Source organism: Fusarium subglutinans, assembly GCF_013396075.1.
Source record: "Fusarium subglutinans strain NRRL 66333 chromosome Unknown NRRL66333_c0000019, whole genome shotgun sequence".
NCBI classification, from domain to species: Eukaryota; Fungi; Ascomycota; class Sordariomycetes; order Hypocreales; family Nectriaceae; genus Fusarium; species Fusarium subglutinans.
The window spans coordinates 15,082-33,166 of record NW_023502082.1 but is presented as its reverse complement, the minus strand read 5'-3'; the positions used below and the strand labels follow the sequence as shown (position 1 = coordinate 33,166).

Below are 18,085 nucleotides of genomic sequence, written 5' to 3'. Positions count from 1 at the left end.
TCTTAAGTTTCCTGTTGTGGCAGGAACCTGAATGTATAACTGAATTGTCTTTATATTTATCTGCCTGAATAAAATGCTTTCAAATCGACAGATGAGATCAAGTACCGCGAGTCAATGATAGAGTACAGCCAATGGCAGGCCTCTATACATCACAGGATCACCAAATGAGGAAGTCGGAGTAAACTCCGAAAACTCCTTACAGATCGAATGTTGAAGAAGCAGTAAAAGCATTCATTTACCTTGAAGCGAGACAAACTACTGGCCTACTACCGGATGCCTAAATTTGTGCTGCTGTGAATCAGGATCGGAAAGGCGAGCGACATGCATCTTCCCGTTCCATAAAGGGAAGTGCAGAGAAGGTGCAAATGACACTTTCCCAAACAACCTAGGTACTTGGTTTGTCGAACACAACCTCACGGGCAACCACCTCATGCGAAAGGAAAGAGACAGTAACATCCATAACACATGTCTCGCGCGGAAGGAACCTGTCTATTTAATGCGTTGAAAAATTGTTCGCCGTCTTCGTTATTTGCCAACCTCTTGTTTCTAAAGTTTTCCCGCTGAAAGAATAGTAGAAGGGGAAATCTGCAAGTATGCTACGCATTTGCCTTCTCCTTTTTGCCCTGGCAGTATGTGTGGCATCTATCGAGGATACCGCAGCGCAGGCCTTGAAATTCTGCGGCGACCCGGATAAGAGTGACTACACACTCATCCAAGGTATGACAAACCCTCAAAGACGCAGTTGTGTTCATAATCTGATTTGAATTCATAGATCCTTTCCTTGGCGACATGGACATTGGTCAACCAGGTATCACCTTTAAAACTGCTTATGGTGACGGAACTACTCGTTGGTTCATGGTGTATCAAAATGGAATAGACGCGAAGCCGTATCGCGCGATGAAGGTATGTTGGCAGCCCATGATTTCCTTGCAAGGTAGGCTTTCAACTAAGTGTCTGCAAGGTATCCTCCAACACAACTGTATTTGTTGACTTGACAACATGGTGCTCAACATTTTCTGGAAGACTCGTCCGTGGCAACGATATCGATTTTGATGGCGGCGCTCACAATCTCGGCACATGGGCAGAGGTGAACTGGCAGAGCTATCCAGTGGGGTACGGGGGAGTGTCTGTTATTGAAGGTCATATACCACACTGAACTATTGATCGAGAAAGCTAACACTATGCAGGCAATGACGGGCCCATCCTCTTGCGATCAGAAGACCCCTACACCCCTTTCATGGGGTTCACTGAAGATATTATATCTCAAGCCCCAAAAGAATGTAGGGTGAAAAAGGACAGCGGAGGTATGGCACTGAAGCCAACCGACAAGGACGGATACGACGAAGCAACGAGGGAATTCACGAAACGACAACTGGACAACCAGAAGGTGTCTATTGACAAGAGCTTCACTGCGACGGTAATGTCCCATAGCGGAAGGCTCAAGATTGTTTTTCTCCACGGGAATCATTAGATAGAGCAGCCCTGGCCTATGAATCGTCACATGGAGCTTGAGCAGCTGGTAATCTTTGGTGGTTCAATGTGTCTCTGGAATTACAGAATATTTGTTGTACTCTCCAGGCACTTTTCCAAAAGAGAATTAGTCGAGATGGTTGATATAGGTTACCTTTACCTGATACGGCAGTTAAAAAGAGAGCGCCGAGATTGATATGATTCACCCCACATGCTGCAAGTTCGAGAAGGTTATCTGTGGGGTAGACACACGATGATACCGGTTTAGGCTTGATAAAACGAGATTTAGTAAGTGAAGCACCGGCCCGGTTGAGAATGATTATCTGATAGAGAATAACACATGTTCCTAAACAGAAAATTCTCTGAGGGAAGAACAAATTGTCCACCTCCCACCTCCCACCGAAGCATGATGTTGATAATACGGAACCCCAATGTAGGAAACAGTAAACCAACTTCACCAAAAGGTATCTGCGGCCAGAACGACTTGCTACGAGACGATCCTCTCATCTTATGGAGTAATCGTGAAATTGGACCTCTTTATTGTAGCGAAGTACATGCTATCACGAAACACAAGGCATACTGTAGTCTTGAAGTGGGGGTGGATCGGGGAAATCGTGCAGAACAAAAATAGTCTTATTAATCTTGATTCATCCGATGGTGTCTTGGCATTTATTGTAATGAGTCAAACAGAGCACCTCACATACCGGCAGTCAATGTACCATCCAAGTCATCGACCTTTCCACTCCTCTCACGATCTCAGATAAGTAATTACACTGCTTCCCCATCGTACCGCGCTCTTGTAAGTCCACATGCCGGGAGCATTACCCTTGGCGAGTCCCTCAATAGCATCGGCGAAAGCAGGCCCCAGGCCCTCGTCCTTGATCTGGCGGACTGGGTAGAGATAAGTCTTGAAAGAGAACAGAATGGCTCGTGTCCTGGGCAAACGAGTCAGGGTTTGCAGCTCTATGCGAAGGAAAGTCTGTGTGCATGTGTTAGTGAGGAAATATTGTCATGGGGCAGCACCCTACCTTTTCAATGTCAACATCTTCATCAGCTTCGTACTTATCATCGCCAGTTATGTGGTTGCCCTGGCAGTTGAACAGCTCTGTATGAGTCTGGACGGACCACTGCATATTGTCAGCATTAATTCGGCGCGTTGGCTTTGGAGACTCCTGACGTTTGTTCGTTTGACACTCTTTCCTACTTCCAGCTTTGTAAAGAACTTCTCCATACTAGAACCGATCTTCTCGTATGACGGCACAGGTGCATGGATCTCCACAAGTGTTTTACCAAGCTTAGACGAGGGATCAAAGCCCGCTGGAAAGCAACACATGAATGCAACCGAGCGGTGGCCTTCGGGAGTCTCTTGCAACAAGAAGATATCTTCTTCGACAGTCTCACCAAGCACACGTAGCGCCGCATCCATGTTGCCTTCGGGCAGCGTGGGGAAAGACATTCCTGTAGCGAGATTTTCGCATATGGAGTTGTCTTTTGAGAGTTTGAACATGGTCGGGAACCGTGTGGGGAGCTGTTCAGATAGGAGATAGGTGTAAAGCTCACGCACAGCGGCATCACCTTCGGGAATGCAGCCATGAACAGTCGAGCCATGAGTGGCAATAATACTTCGTCGATGTGTAACACGGTCGAGGTAGTCTTCGTCAATTGTGATGAGTTCTGATGGAGTATTTGCCCGAATAGCTTTGAAGACAGTCAGACAAAAGGACGCTCTTGTTCGGTGAAGAGACAATACCCATCGTTATGTGATACGTTGGTTTGAATGGCCGTAACTGACGCCTGGGTGCAGTCTTCCAGTCAAAGTCATGTAAAGGCTCAATGACTGGCACTTTTTCAGGCGGCACTGTATCAGCCTTGCTAGCTTGCAAGTGCTGTCTGCGATGGCGCATCCATCTCTTTGCCTGTTGTTTTTTGGTCAACTACGAAAGTTCATGATGTAGTTGAAAGCGGGTTGAACTCACAGTGGTGGTAACGACCCAGACTGATATCAAAACGACAGCTGGGAGAAATAGTAGCTTTGCAAAAGGCTGCAGAGAGCCATTGAGATGATACAAGGAAGCCATATTTGGGACTGAAGTGTAAGAGTGATAGAGCTGACGTTATCCAGGTTCATGGCGGCAACCAAGACCATTTTTATGTGGTTCCAAACGCCCTTTGTATAGTCAGTCACTGAGCATTTGGAGTCTATTGTTCTCCGCACGCCGATATCGCGTGGAGCCCTAGCCTGATAAACTCTCAATCATTAGCTCTCTGTGATGGAGGGTGTGGTACCTTTTGGGGTAGAGATCAGAAGACCCCTCTTGCTCTCATATTAATGCCGGGATAAGGAAAGGCTCATTACATTATTATCTACAAAGCCAGTCTATCTATCCGTCCCATATGTCATCTGGTATCATTCGTCGTTTATACAAATCTCGCCCAATCGGGAACACCACATTACCTAGTCCAATCTCGTGTCTTATCATAATTCCCACAACAATTCTATCACTTCATCCTTCATCTCCTCTATCTTGGGTGGCGTCTTCTTGGAGTCTTTTGACTTCTCATCCGGGCCAGGGATGTCATTCTCGAGACGATGAATATAAATTTGCCGGATATTCTTGCCAACCATTTCAGTGTCGACTAGATGATAGCTCTTCTTCAAGCGTCGATCCATCTTGGATCTCATTGGGCTCAGACTCCAGTCGAACCCTTCAGCGCCCTCCCAGCTTCCTTCCATCTTGCTCAAGTCCACGCTCTCCAAGCCTGCAGAGTATTGGACTATGCTGTATCCGTTTGTCAAGACGGTGTCGGAGCCAAAAGCGAAGCGTTGAAGGAAACAACTTCCACAGAATTCGGAGATCTTAACCATCTTGTCCACAGGGGCCTGGTGCCACGACTTCCAGTGATGTAAAGTCATTGGCAGACGGCCGGACTCATAGAAACCGCTCATATCTCCTCCCATGTCCAATTGATGGAGCCCCTTTACAACAGTGAGCTTCGTCTTGGTCTTGCTGTAGATACATTGCTTGAGAAGACCATCGCCTTGAGGCACATGATCAACTTTGAGGCACTCCTCCAGATGAGGGTCAAGCTCGCGAAGAAGGGATGGGCTGAGGAAGATTCCTGCTCCTCCAAAAGCCATGTAGCCATGGTGCTTAACTGCATCGTAGTTTTCCGACAGCCCACCCACGTATGCTGGAAGCTTGTGGTCGTATTTGGCAAGAATCTTGCTCATTGGATAAAGGGAAGGAAAGAAGGTGTCGTCGTCGACAATGGCAGTCCACTGCGTCTTTGGGGTAACATGCGCAAGAAGGTCGCGGACGATTGCGAAGTGCTGCTCGTTGGAGGTGATGGCCTTGTTCCAGGGGTCCTTGATGCTGAGTTCGATCCCACGCTGACGGAACTGCTCAGTGACTTGTTTGTACTTGGACTCGTCGCCGGGATCGGTGATAATCGCAAGTAATTGCGCATGCGTATTGCCAAGCCAGCTCTCAAACTGTGACATGGATTCGTTCAATCGATCAAGATTTGTCGCAACGCCAAACAAAAATCCAGAGTAGTCCTGCTGAGGGTACGGCGGAGGCACCCGGAGAGCGACTGGTTCGCAAGTCGATTCGGTCCATCCTTCACAGGCCTGGTCGAGTTGAACGATTTGGCCGCTCTTGATCAAGGCATCCGGGTTCTGCGATACAACTTGGCTATCAAGCTTCTTGTCTATAACAGGGCGGATGCAGCGTTTTTGGTATATAATGTCCCTCGTCAGGCCGTACGAGGAGCGTCGTAGATGATCGAGAGTTGGGGCACATGGTGGTGCAAGATCAAAATTTGGGCGATCGGGTTGTGGAGGTTCTTCGAAGCTGAACGGCAATGACAAAAGACCTGCGTAGTTGAGGATGAGAACAGTAATGACGATGAAGACTAGAGCAGCACTTCTGCGCCGACCGGAGCGATTTCGAGAAATCATGACTGATGTCACAAATATCGCAATCTATGATCAAGAAAAACGATATGACGTCGTCGGCAGCATCGATATCGTAAGATACGTCGCGGAGTGCTCGTTCGGTGGCTTCTACTGAAGAAACTAGTCTCAAAGCGCTGTCGCAAGAAGCCGCAGTCTCATGTGTGTGAAGGACGAGAACCACCTTTGTCGATCAGAAGTTGTTGCACTCAGGTGCAGCTAAAGAATTTAGATAAAGCTTGGCGCAGATTAAGATCACAAATATGAGGACGATGATAGGTATATGTGCGACATAAAAGAAAGTACAGATATACAGATAAAATATATAGAAAAACTGTAATATGTACTCTTGAAATCGAAGAGTATGAGATGGCGACGCAGACGCAACACAAACAAAAGCAAAGAAGATGCGATTGAATGGGGGGATGCAGATCCGAGATAACGAAATCTTGGGAGATCAAAATGTTAGGGGTTGCCCACTAAATTTAGACAGGTGGGGCCCACAATTACAGGGGTACCTACAACTGCCAACAGAGTCTCACGAGTGAGTTGACCCCTGTTCACTTTTAAAATGGTCGAGAGATTGTCGCCTTCGACGATTCACGGGCAGAGTACTCAAGAAGCCATAATAATGTCTCTTGCGCTCTTCAGTGCTACTATTTCGCTGGCCAAAGTCGTCAGCTATATGCTATTGTCATCCTGGCCTTGCGCAAGGGAAACCTTAAATCTTTTGTTCGACACGACTGATATTGACTCAAGCATCAAGCCAGAAAGAGACATGCTTCACGCACCCATTTACGATGAAGACGCCGATATATCACATCATCATTTATGGAAATGAGATGGTAGACAAATGCTGCCTTACTGTTAACAGAATGAAGGTTGTTGCGTCAGCCACCACTACCATGGCTTACTCCTACGGACTTCGATGTTGAAATACTTCCCAGCAACATAATTGGCTCATCGCTGGCCATCCTCGCAAAGGAACATGCAGAATGCGGCTGAGCTGTGACAGATGCGATGTGGTCGCTACCAAGTAGGCTGAGCGATCTGCGATTTAAATAGGCAGTCCAAGGCTCGGATTCATCGATCCATCGTGTCTCAACTTATTAAAGCAAAATGGATGGCCTCTCTGCTGCAGCGAGTATTATCGCCGTGGTGCAACTCACGGCTGAGGTTACGAAATACATCATTGGTGTCGCTGGAGCCTCAAAAGATCGACAGCGACTACTTGACGAGATTTTAGCCTGCGAGGCTCTTCTCATGCGGCTCCGCGATTATTCCAGAGGAACTGACGGACCCGAGATTCAGGATTGGGACGCCGACCAGACCATGACCCGTAGTGCCCAGACGTGGTCGGTCAAGGTCAAGGCCTTGGAGAGCGACGATGCACCTTTGTACCGCTTGTATAAGATTCTCGATGCTGTGAAAACAAAGCTGCAGCCAGGTGACAGGAGCGGGGTCCAAAAAGTCAAGGCCGCCTTACAATGGCCATTCGATGAGAAGGAAGTGGCAAAGCTAGTCGATGCATTTCAGCGTGAAAGATCACTTTTGCATTTCGCCATGACACACGAAAGCACGTAGGTCAAGATTCCATCAATTATTGGTATCAATCACTTACATCTACACAGACAGCTGGTGAACCACATCAAGGCAACCTCAGACGAGAATAGCAGACAATTGACCGATTTGGTCAGACTTATCAAGAACAAATCAACTGAGGATGAGCATCGAGTCGCACGACTTGACCGTATCCTGACCGACATACAGCTGTCCAACCTCAACATAGCAGAAGGGATTGGACACCTTGAAGACAGCCAGATGAGCGCCCACCAGAAAGAAGTCCTCGACTGGATATCACCCGTGGATTATGCTCCCCAACAAAGCGACATATTCAGCCGGCGAGAACCAGGAACTGGTGAGTGGCTGCTGGAATCAGACGAGTACAATTCCTGGGTAAAAGGCGACAAACAAACATTGTTCTGTCCTGGTATTCCAGGTGCTGGCAAAACGATCATGGCATCCATCGTGGTCAATTCACTACTTGAATCCTTCCACTCCGAAAGCAGTATTGGAGTTGCATATATATATTGCAACTTCCGTCGGCGCCACGAACAGAAAGCCAGTGACCTCATCGCGAATCTTCTAAAGCAACTTAGTGAGAACCAGCTATCACTATTCAAGCCGGTGGAGGAACTATACAATAAGCGCAAGGCATCCCGTACGCGCCCATCGCTACAGGAACTTGGTCGTGTTCTGCAAGAGGTTGCCGCGACATATTCTCGTGTGTACATCGTCCTTGACGCTCTGGATGAATGCGAGACCACCGACGGCACGCTACCAAACTTCATCCAACAAGTGCTTGACCTTCAAAGTACAACAAATTCAAATATTCTAGCAACCTCTAGGTATATTCCAGAGATCAAGGAGAAGTTTAGGAAAGCCGTCTCTCTTAAAATCCGCGCTAGTGAGCCGGATGTAAGAAGATACCTAACTGGTCGAATGTCCCAACTCCCTGCTTTTGTTCAGAACAAGCCTGAGCTTCAAGAGGAAATCAAGTCAAGAATACTGGAATCAGTCCAGGGGATGTAAGGCGGCACCTCCCTGGAACAAACATCAATGCTAATCTTGAGTTAGGTTTCTCCTTGCGCAGCTGCATCTCGATTCCCTTGTCGGCAAGAGATCACCCAAAGCTGTCCGTGCTATTCTCAAAGCCTTGCCGAGTAATTCAAGCACATCAAAAGCATACGACAAAGCATACGGCGATGCTATGAAGCGAATCGAAGACCAGTTGACAGATCAAGCGATATTGGCTAAAGAAGCACTCATGTGGATTTCATGCGCCAGACGGTTGCTTAGTCCCACGGAACTTCAACATGCCCTTGGCATCGAATTAGACTCTACGGAGTTCGACGAGGAAAATCTTAGCGAGATCCCCGACATCGTCTCTGCTTGCGCTGGCCTGGTGACCGTTGACGAACAGAGCAACACTGTTCGGCTAGCACATTTTACGACACAAGAATATTTCGAGCGGACACAGGACCAATGGTTTCCAGATGCTGCTATGGAAATATCTGTCAAGACTCTGACATACTTATCTTACGATGTCATCGTTGATCAAGTCAGAACTGTTCGAGGTCCAAAACCTGACACTACAGCACAAAATGGTGTAGAAAAGTCGGATTCCGTTATTGATCAATCGAATGACGAAAAGCCAGGATCCCCAAATCCTGGTCTTGGTCGATCGAAAAGCCAGGACTGGAAGATCAAAAATAACGTGGCGGAGAGCGACGAAGATTATGATGTCAAGAAGATGCTTCGAGATTATCCGCTGTGTCGATATGCATCATGCCATTGGGGTTACCATGCTCGCAACGTCTTAGAAATGCCTGATATCGTGAAAGATTTCTTGTCATCAGATAAACTTGTCAAGGTGACTGAGCGTCTAAGATATGCTGGTGGATTCAACCCTGGGACCACTGGCCTTCACGAGGCAGCTTACTTTGGGTTCGAAGAGGCTGCAGAATGGATGTTGGAGAGATGCTCGATCGACGCACTTGACTCATATAATGTATCGGTTCTGGAGATGGCATGTGGGCTTGGCCATCTTTCGCTCGCTGAAACACTGCTCAAAAAGGGGGCGAACCTACGTGGAACGCCAATAACGTATGCAGCTCGACGAGGGCAAGATGCTATCGTAACATACCTTTTCCAATATGGTGCGCCACTGGAACCAGGCGCACTAGAGGCAGCTTTCAGACACTTCAAGGATTCCAAGATATCGACCGACAAGGTGCCCATGTTTCGAACGCTATTGGAACATGGCGCTGACCCCAACATATTGATTGACGAAACGTCGCGCCCTTTACACCATGCCACATCGGACAAGGTCGAGCCTCTCGTCAAGCTTCTCCTTGACCATGCGGCCGATGTGAACGGAAGAGACAAGGAAGGACGAACAGCACTACACTTGGCGGTCGATTCTGAAATGGAGCCATTGGTCCGACTGCTCGTGGATCGTGGAGCCGAGATCAACGCCCAGGATGATCAAGGTCACACACCACTTTATCATGCCGCTGGGCGAGATATCGATATCATCGTGCAATTGCTGATTGATCACGGTGCCAATGCCATCTTACAAGATAAACATGGACTTTCAGTACTTCACCTAGCTATGGCCTCTACTTTTGAGTGTCTCGTCCAAAGTCTTATTGGTCGCGGAGAAAGCCCAAATGCCCATGGTGCAACTCACAAAACCCACTTTGCTGAGCCCGTTGGTAATTATCTAAGGCCAACGATACTAGAAGATGAGCCGCAAATGTTTTTTGAGGAATACCCCTTGATCACCATGCATGAGTTGTCACTTTTTAGGTCTTTGGTTTCTTCAACGTGGCCATCACGCCGTCCTCCAAGTATCGCATCTATGGAAGAGCACCTGAGCACGATGCAAATACGAATGGAATGGGAGTATGAGCCACTGATCGGCTCATTTCTCAGCCGCATGAGCGAGAAGCGTGTCCTAACAGAAAACTTCGATGAACCCCTATACGATCAAGCTCTAGATGGCGCCAGGCCTTTTGTTCAGGCAATGATATCTGAGGTCAAGGTCAACATACGAGAACCTCAGGGTCACTCGTCAATTTGCATGGAGAACATGCACAACGCATCACGCACTCTACGGTTGTATTCACAGCAGCTCCCTGCTATCGAATTTCATAGAGAGATGGTACTCGCTCTTCTCGTCGACTGTGCAAGATTAGCAGAGATGCTATGGCAAAACAATGCAGCTATAAAAGAATTTGACCGAGCTCGATACGGCGAACTTATGCTGGCAGCTCGAAAGGGCCAAGACTATATTGACCAGAAACTGCATGAAAGCAGTGCAGTCGACACGACATTGCACACCGGCAGTGACGAACCCACGACTTTTGTTATTCATCCCACCAGCGTAAGATTGCGGGAGCTGCGGCGGAGGTTTCACACTGATCTCACACCAGAGCCTGACGAAACGAGCCCATCTGGCTCCCAGCCGAAGCTCATAGTGAACCTCCAACTGGTGGGGGCCAGCGATACACTCGTCAGTGCAGTGCCATGAGAGTGGGTGTCTAAAGGATCAAGTTCCTTCGAGGATATCGATCTATTCAGGTGTACGTTGACAATCGACAACTCCTAACTCCACGCTACCTGAGTCCACCCCTTAACGTTAGATTCCCAGCTTTTGACGAGTTTCTTCGTTGTTGCCTCTCCAACGATACCCAGAATGTTATCTGCGTCTTCAAAAACCCATGCTCTTAATACGGGCTCAAAGTCTCTTCCATACACATGATCTTTTATCTTCGCCACGGTGGCCTTGCCCTCCTTGAGTGTAGCCTCAGATACAGTCACAAGCTCCTTGATCTGTGCCATTACCTCTTTCGGAAGGTTACTCTTTCCGGAGCGATCACGCTCCTTTTCGCGATCATTGGAAGCGATAACCCATTGGGCTGAGTTCTTTACAGCGACGGAAGTATCGCGGAGAATGGCGAGAGAATGAAGCGTGCTCAGAGTCGTGACTTGCTCGGAGGCGTTTGTGAGAGGCATGAGCTCTAGCTTGAGTATATCTATGGCAATCTTCAGAGTGTCCACGATCTGGAAAAACTCTTCGGGGATGGGCTTGGCCCTGTTGATGCCGGTTGCGAAAGGAATGAGAGTGCTGAGTAGGCTGATGACCTCAAAGTAGGTTGCCTCCTGTGGAGTGAGGTCGCCTCTAGGACCGTTAGAGAACTTCATGAAAGAATTGCTAAGTTGACTGAGTGATTCGAGGACAAAGATTTGGTCGGGAATGGCTGCTGTCGCAGAAGCCTTGTAAATGGGAGGAGGCTTGTAACCCAAGAGTTCATGGAATGCTTCAGAGAGGAGGGACAGATGGGCGCGGCGATTCTATCCATGTTAGCTTTGCTTCATAGGAGGGAGGAGACATACTGTTGGCGGTGGTCCAATTCGCAAACGGGAGTAGACAGGCGGTTGAGAACTGCAATCCCATGACGGGAAAGATCCATAGTCTACGGTCTCAACCAGTTTCATATCGTCGGCAACTTCGGCTGGCTTTGTCAGTATTTATCAAGAGTGGTGGACGGTTGGAAAGACTCACTGAATCGAGGATCGGTAAACACCTCTGAGAAGTGTTCTCCCATGATGCGATCGGTTCTAGTCTCCTCGACCAGACTCATCGCTCGTGTGCAGCTCCACCGCAGGTTTTCCATGTATTCGGGGATATCGATTACACTGCTATAACTTCCCGACTCGAAAGCATCTATTAGCCGTCTAGGCATTCTAAGCTTCAGCGACACGTTGAAGTGAGAGCTCAGCAAGTCTAGAAGTTCCCAACCGGTCTCGTCCGATGGTGAAATAAGTGCAGGTGAAATTGTCGACAAGCGGTCGTAGAAAATGGGGGCGAGGGAGTCCATGATGGTGCGCTTGACGCCCAGTGTATCCCAGATTTCTCGGGCACGAGACGATGAACCAACTCGAAGATGCAGTTGTACTAGAAGAAGGGAGATGATGCTGTGTTTCGGTGTCAAAGTGAGCTGGTGTTCGAGGAACAGGAGGGCTCGCAGGAGGGGGGCGTAAGAGATAGGAATGATCGAGATATCGGTGGATGGAGGAAATGCAGTTTGGATGATGGAAAGACCAATGATAACTGCCAGTTCCGGTCTGATCTCAGCCTCGATAGCAGAGCTTTTTGAAGTCAAGCCAGATAGCGACTGATGAGCCTTGAGTGCAGTCTCGGCGATGGTTGAGAAAGCAGGCCCTGGTGAGCTAGCATCGACTTCAACACCAGAGACAAGACATTTGCGCAGAGGCTTTTCGCCAGGTACCGTGCTGTACATACAGGGGCATGTGGCTGCAAAGTACTGTAGCTTGAATGCAAGGTTGCTTATTCTAGCCGACTGAATCTCGTCCTCTGTAGCCTGAGCCAGCGTCGGAACAAACTCGTACGCCATGTACTTTAATGCAGATGAACTGAGTCTCTCTGCAAAAGCTTTGATGTCATCGAAGCACGCGGCATTCATTCCCTGGCTTTTCACGTAGCTGATCAGCTCCTTGAGTCGGAATGACGCAGGTTCGTTCTCAACAAGATCATCCTCGTCATTTGATGCAAGATTGAAGGCTGCTGAGACACGAGCCAATAGAATAATGCGTTTGTAGATGGGTCGTAGATTTGGTGACTTGATGAACTTCAATAGAAGTTGTTGGACAGTTTCTTCGATGCTGGATCTTGTCAGTCGGAACTTCGTGCGTTGTTGAGTCCGTACATACTCTGGCTTGGTATTCTTGATCTCAGCAGCGGCTTCGATAAATTGCCGCCAGACTTTCCAGTCCGCCGCCATGAGACTCGGTTGACCGTTTTCGTCCTCGATCGATAAGCAATCCTTGCACAACTCGAAAATAGCTTCGAACTGCTGTTCTTGCTGGTAGCGAGAAACGGTCCGTAGCACCAACTCCTTCCTGCCCTTTCGGAACTGAACAAGCGGACTGAAGACGGGACTTGAGACGAGTTTTGCCCAGTCATCCTTAGAACCATGCTTTTCAGTTACATCGTATAACAGTAGGATCTCTTCTTCTGTTTGGATACTTCGCGGCTGTGGCTTGGCGTCTTCGCTCCCGGTAGTCGCAGCCTAGGATTGTGAGTTTAGGGGCTAACTGTTATCGAAAGGGGTACTACTTCTTCAGCTAATTGCGCAGCACGTTGAATCTGCTTCAATGCGAGCATCCCATATAACTTCTTCTTTTCCGGAGGTGATTGAGGGCTAGTCTGAGGGAAATTAGTACGGAGTGAAATAGATGATTGTTGCCACGAACCGCCAATAAATGTGTGATCACAATGTTCCAAAACATAAAGCTCCGCTCTTGAGGAAATGTCCGGTCCAAAATCGCCGCGATCTGGAAATATGTTAGTCAATAACCTTGGAGTAACGAACCTTTCCATACCTGTTGCGCGCTGACAAGATCCCAGTGCAATAAGCATGACTCCAAGCAGCGGCTGGCGTTAATTTTGTCCTTGGGCGCAGCCTTCACGAGACGTGCCCTCAACGGTCCAAGTGTCTCTGGAAAATCCTCTTCACTGTTCAGGCCTTGGCTAGCCCATTCAAGGAGGTCTATGGCCTCGACATCTTTGACAACGGTTCCCTCTCTGACGTACTTGTCAATGGCGGTTATGGCCGCGAACTTGGAGCTGGGGTCATCCAGTTGGCTTTCAGCACATATTTTCACAATCTATTCATACGGGTCAGTCTACGGACGGCTCAAGTACAGCTCCCATCAAATCGCACCTCATAATATTGGTCGTTGAAGGTCCGGGCCCGCTTCTCTGCAAGACGGATCACAGCAGCCCAGTTGCCATCGTTGAAGGCAGACTGCAGCTGGAGGTCTACGCCGTTCTTGAGATTGGGTCTCTGTTGACGATTCATGAGTATCAAGCTTTCACGACGCTTTTCCCGCCCCAACTGACTAAAGTCGACTTGGTTTATTGAGAGTGAGTGCGTGAGAGTTTGGAGTGGCTCAAATTGAAGTGGGATGCTAGGTACAGAAAGGTGGAGGGGCGGTGGAAGCGTGGCGGTGCGGCTTGCGCCACATCATCGCCAATTTCGTCGCCCAGTACAAATCTTGCGCGCTGTTACAACATCAACAGAAATAATCCACCGCGTGTTGCCGGAGTTCAAGCATTATACTTAGCTGTGGCCTCAATGTCACAACGCTTACATGTGCCAGGATAACTCGGCGTGTCATTACCAGTCCAATCAACAAGTTCTCTCAGTCATGATTACCTATTCAATCCAGACGTCCTCAACCTGGACCCAGGGAATTTGTGATGCCACCGCAGGAGCTTGAGTAGTTCACCAGCCTGGACAATGTACTGCAAAAATTAACTTCCATATACATTGTTCCATGTACATTAGAGTCACATCCTACACACGATGATGATTGAGATGCAAAAGTTGGAGGTCTTCCGCAATGTGATTGGCATTAATTTGTCAATCTTAACCCATCCAGTGCCCCCTTCTACAGATTGGCATGCCCATTGCTCAAATGTGACTTCAAGATTGATAAGAATGGTTCATCTGGGGCAGACGCAGAACAACGATCCATGAAGGATAGGGGAGAACGGAGGAGATGCAAGTCTTTGTCCGATGACTGAAACTTTTATCATACAGGCACTTCAGATCTGGTTTTTGCTTAGCAACATCGGAACCATACAAAAACGTCTCAAATAGGACGTTAAATCGCAGTCTTGGAGATTACGTTACCCTCCGTATAACTTCGAGCCAGTCGCGAAGGTATATCGGCGACCGAGGGGGGAAAGGCGAATAATCACATCGATGACCGAGCCTAGGCATCACTACCGCTTGCAATCAAGTAACAACAACGAGGCGATGTTCAAAGGAGCCCATGTTCACGACGGCTATGCCGAGTATCATTTGTCATCACTTGGTTTCACCCGTATCACTGATTATACGGAATAGGTCATCAGAGACACTTGTGCGATCATGTGGAAGAATCTTGCCAACCTCAGTCATGCTCTCGGGACACACAAGCATAGTAAAACCGCTTCAGCCTTGATGGTGCAACCTATCTGCGAGCCTCCTTTTCTGGTTGGTGTTGAAATGCGGTCCGAGTGAAATGTTTCTCATATCGACAGGAGTATAAATGTACCAGCAGTCTTCGTTTCTTTCGGACGAGGAGCACGAGCATCGGATTCTTCTTACCCAATGAACATGGGAGCCCAGCCAGAAAATGAGTCTTTTGAGATGTCGAACCGTCCAGTATCTCCTCTCAGCGTAGTAACAGAGGAAGACATCCCCGAATCTGTTGACACCAGTTCAGCAGGAACCCCCAAGCCGGAAGATACATCACACGACGCTCAATCGGCCAATGATGGACTGCTAGCACCAAGTCGAGAGGGCAAGATTGCAGAAGAAGCCGCATCACTACACGCGGACTGTCCCCTCAAAAGACATGTCCTATACTCCCTTATAACAATTGCGTTCATCGGCTCAGCTTCTCTCATCTGTAGTTGCTGGCTCATCGCATATATCCAGGTCAAGACAGACAGAAGCTACATTGCAGCCGTCATTGTTGGGGGCAAGCTCTCGTCAACCGAAGCCAAGCTCATTGACGCGGCCTTCTCCATTCTGGTGGCGCCGGCTGTGGTCGCGGTCGCCAATTGGCATATGTTCAAGCTTGCTCGTCTTTCTGCTGTCAATGAGCACAGCGGAAGAAACTCAGCTGTAAGCATGAAGGTCCTCGTTGAAGTTGCCGGCACAGACTGGGGGTCCTTCAGCCCACTCAAGTTCTGGACTTTCGTTCGTTCAAAAAGGCCCCGTGTGGTCTGTCTGGGAATGATCGCTGTTCTCTCGGCTTTGAGCTTCTCGTTGCTTGGCAATGTTGTGGCATATCAACAGGCCGGAGTGGATACATCTACGCAGGTGCTTGAATATCTGCATGATACACATTCGGTGCTGCCCAGAGGCTCAAATCCAATACCCCTGGACGACCAGTCTATTCGGCAACAGGTTTCAGCAAGACTTCAGGATAGGCTTTCGCGCCTACAACAAGGCATGCTCGAGCCATCTACAACAGGGCTAGTCAGCGTCAACGTCTCGGATCAATCACGTTCGTCGCTTTCTCCTGCCGTCATGCAACTATATCACGCACCAGTCTATCGATTGAAAATGTTTTGCAGTCCCTCCCATCTCCAAGGCGTATCAATAATGTTGCCAGACAGAAGTAATCCGCGTCTCAGTTTTGTCCTTGAGGAAACAGCTTCAGTCTTTGGTTCAGAGTCAACCACATACGAGGCATCGCTCGGCACAGACCAAGGTGTCATATCAGATATAGTACTAAATGAAGTCAGAGCCACATATCCACTCATTGCCTTCAATGAGACTGCTCTTTGGATCGGGGTTATGGATTCCGGGGGCGATGATGGCCAATTGGTTACTACAAAGCGATGGGGTAGCTTGATACCTTTTGCCAAAGGTCTTCCGGGTACTGAGGAGCCTGACGGCCGACAAACAAACTACAGCCTAACGTTCTCAGGCTTAACATGCCGTTTAAACAGATCCACTCGATGGGCCGATGTTAAAGTCAACGGGAGTGACTGGTCGATGATTGAGAACACTCTTGTCGATGAGAAGCTTGATACAGGGCACGATATGCCGGTGCTTAGCTTGACGTCAAGTCTTGATACTTTCGACGATGCCCGTGACGGGAGACCGCCCGGGCTCGGCGGACACTTACTTCGAGCGGCACTTAGAGTGGCGATCGAACGAGGTCGGCGAAGCTGGGACCTAGAAACCCTTGCTGATGCTTTCCTCTGGTACGAAATAGAGGCCCGTCAAGTACTCCTTGATAATGACCAAACCGTAAGGGCCGAGAGATATCAAGTCCAGTCCAACATCGATGAATACGCAATGACATTTGTTCCTTGGATCCTCATATCTGGACTTGGGACACTGGGAGCAGCATGCGCGTTGACGATTGGGCTCACCCTCGATTCTTGGAAGGTATACTCGCTTAGAAGTGGGAGAATGTTGGATTCAATCCGATTGACAGCTGATGTTGGAGTGGCTTTGGATAAGCAGGTGTTTGAAGAGTGCTCAACCTGGCACGCCACAAGGTTGAACAAGTGTGCCGATGAGGCTCGGTTCCAGTACGAACCTGACGCTCGGTTAGATAGCGCAACTGGTCTTTATACTCTAGGAATCCGCCTTCGACAAATCTCGCGACCGCATGACTGACAACTGCCACGGGTTGGGGGATTTTGATAGAATGACGGGGTAGACGTTTTGGTACATTGAGTGTTCACGCAGTTCCCGAATTGAACAGTCATGCATTTTGTGAAGCCCTTTGTCCTTCGTTTGTCAATGTCCAAGCCATCACGTAACTGCCTACCATATGGTGACAACTCGTTATATGCTTCATCAATCCCAACACCACGCATTCAGCTCGTGTAAGACCAGGTGTTGATCCAGGCATAAATAGTGAAACCTGGCAAACAGCGATTGGGGCGCCTTTGTATCTCAACAGTAGCTGTGTTCCCATCGGTGTAGCAAAGCGGTGGGTTTGAGGTACCTTGAGATAGATATAGATCATAAAGTCATTACCGTACCAATTGATGACGATGCTGTAGCCAAAATGAGAGTTGTAGCCTGCCTGCCAGTCGAGGTGGACTGGAGTATTCTAAAGATACTTGCACCGAGAGGAGACCAGACTGTTCGTTTAATAAAATGACAGGATTTTGCACCGCGCTTCCGTATTGTACAGTATATAAACACCCCCTAATGTTACAATGTACCCTGTCGTCAGTCATGATGCTGAGCCAGGCTCGATGGATCTAGCATGTCAACTCGGGCTGTCGAGAATTAGAACCAGCCGCCGCCTTCCTTTTTCCGTTTATCGGTCTGCGGGAGTCATGAGTTCCGGGTATTCTCTTCAGCTGTAGCATCGTGTATATAACGTACCCATGCTTGTTTGCAATCCCGATATGCCCTGCTCGATTGTCAGCACCTTGACCCAATTGCTCTATCCCAACGAACATACTGGAAATACTCTCCACACATATTCTTATCGCCTCCGTTCCTGAACAAGCATCTGTAGCTTCTTTGCGCGGCCTCTTGG

General features: G+C 48.5%; 6 protein-coding genes across 6 annotated transcripts; 3 read left to right on the top strand and 3 right to left on the bottom strand.

The window, feature by feature from the left end:
- Positions 1–593: 593 nt before the first annotated feature.
- On the top strand, positions 594–1,471 carry FSUBG_2202 (uncharacterized protein; the record flags this gene model as incomplete). Its single annotated transcript, XM_036679952.1, has 4 exons — positions 594–717; positions 773–903; positions 962–1,139; positions 1,188–1,471. The coding sequence occupies 4 exons, from the start codon at positions 594–596 to the stop codon at positions 1,469–1,471; spliced, it is 717 nt and encodes a 238-aa protein (XP_036542124.1).
- A 695-nt stretch (positions 1,472–2,166) lies between these two features.
- On the bottom strand, positions 2,167–3,548 carry FSUBG_2201 (uncharacterized protein; the record flags this gene model as incomplete). Its single annotated transcript, XM_036679951.1, has 6 exons — positions 2,167–2,205; positions 2,261–2,449; positions 2,499–2,597; positions 2,648–3,168; positions 3,263–3,386; positions 3,447–3,548. The coding sequence occupies 6 exons, from the start codon at positions 3,546–3,548 to the stop codon at positions 2,167–2,169; spliced, it is 1,074 nt and encodes a 357-aa protein (XP_036542123.1).
- Positions 3,549–3,946: 398 nt separating this feature from the next.
- On the bottom strand, positions 3,947–5,431 carry FSUBG_2200 (uncharacterized protein; the record flags this gene model as incomplete). Its single annotated transcript, XM_036679950.1, has 1 exon — positions 3,947–5,431. The coding sequence occupies one exon, from the start codon at positions 5,429–5,431 to the stop codon at positions 3,947–3,949; it is 1,485 nt and encodes a 494-aa protein (XP_036542122.1).
- Positions 5,432–6,544: 1,113 nt separating this feature from the next.
- On the top strand, positions 6,545–10,520 carry FSUBG_2199 (heterokaryon incompatibility protein het-E-1; the record flags this gene model as incomplete). The annotated part of the gene is made up of 4 exons (XM_036679947.1): positions 6,545–7,005; positions 7,057–7,903; positions 7,955–8,013; positions 8,063–10,520. The coding sequence occupies 4 exons, from the start codon at positions 6,545–6,547 to the stop codon at positions 10,518–10,520; spliced, it is 3,825 nt and encodes a 1,274-aa protein (XP_036542121.1).
- A 74-nt stretch (positions 10,521–10,594) lies between these two features.
- On the bottom strand, positions 10,595–13,875 carry FSUBG_2198 (uncharacterized protein; the record flags this gene model as incomplete). The annotated part of the gene is made up of 8 exons (XM_036679946.1): positions 10,595–11,344; positions 11,387–11,505; positions 11,556–12,676; positions 12,725–13,083; positions 13,128–13,220; positions 13,268–13,348; positions 13,397–13,681; positions 13,738–13,875. 8 exons carry the CDS (start codon positions 13,873–13,875, stop codon positions 10,595–10,597), a joined length of 2,946 nt encoding a protein of 981 aa, XP_036542120.1.
- Positions 13,876–15,174: 1,299 nt separating this feature from the next.
- On the top strand, positions 15,175–17,205 carry FSUBG_2197 (uncharacterized protein; the record flags this gene model as incomplete). The annotated part of the gene is made up of 1 exon (XM_036679945.1): positions 15,175–17,205. One exon carries the CDS (start codon positions 15,175–15,177, stop codon positions 17,203–17,205), a length of 2,031 nt encoding a protein of 676 aa, XP_036542119.1.
- Between the last annotated feature and the right edge of the window lie 880 nt (positions 17,206–18,085).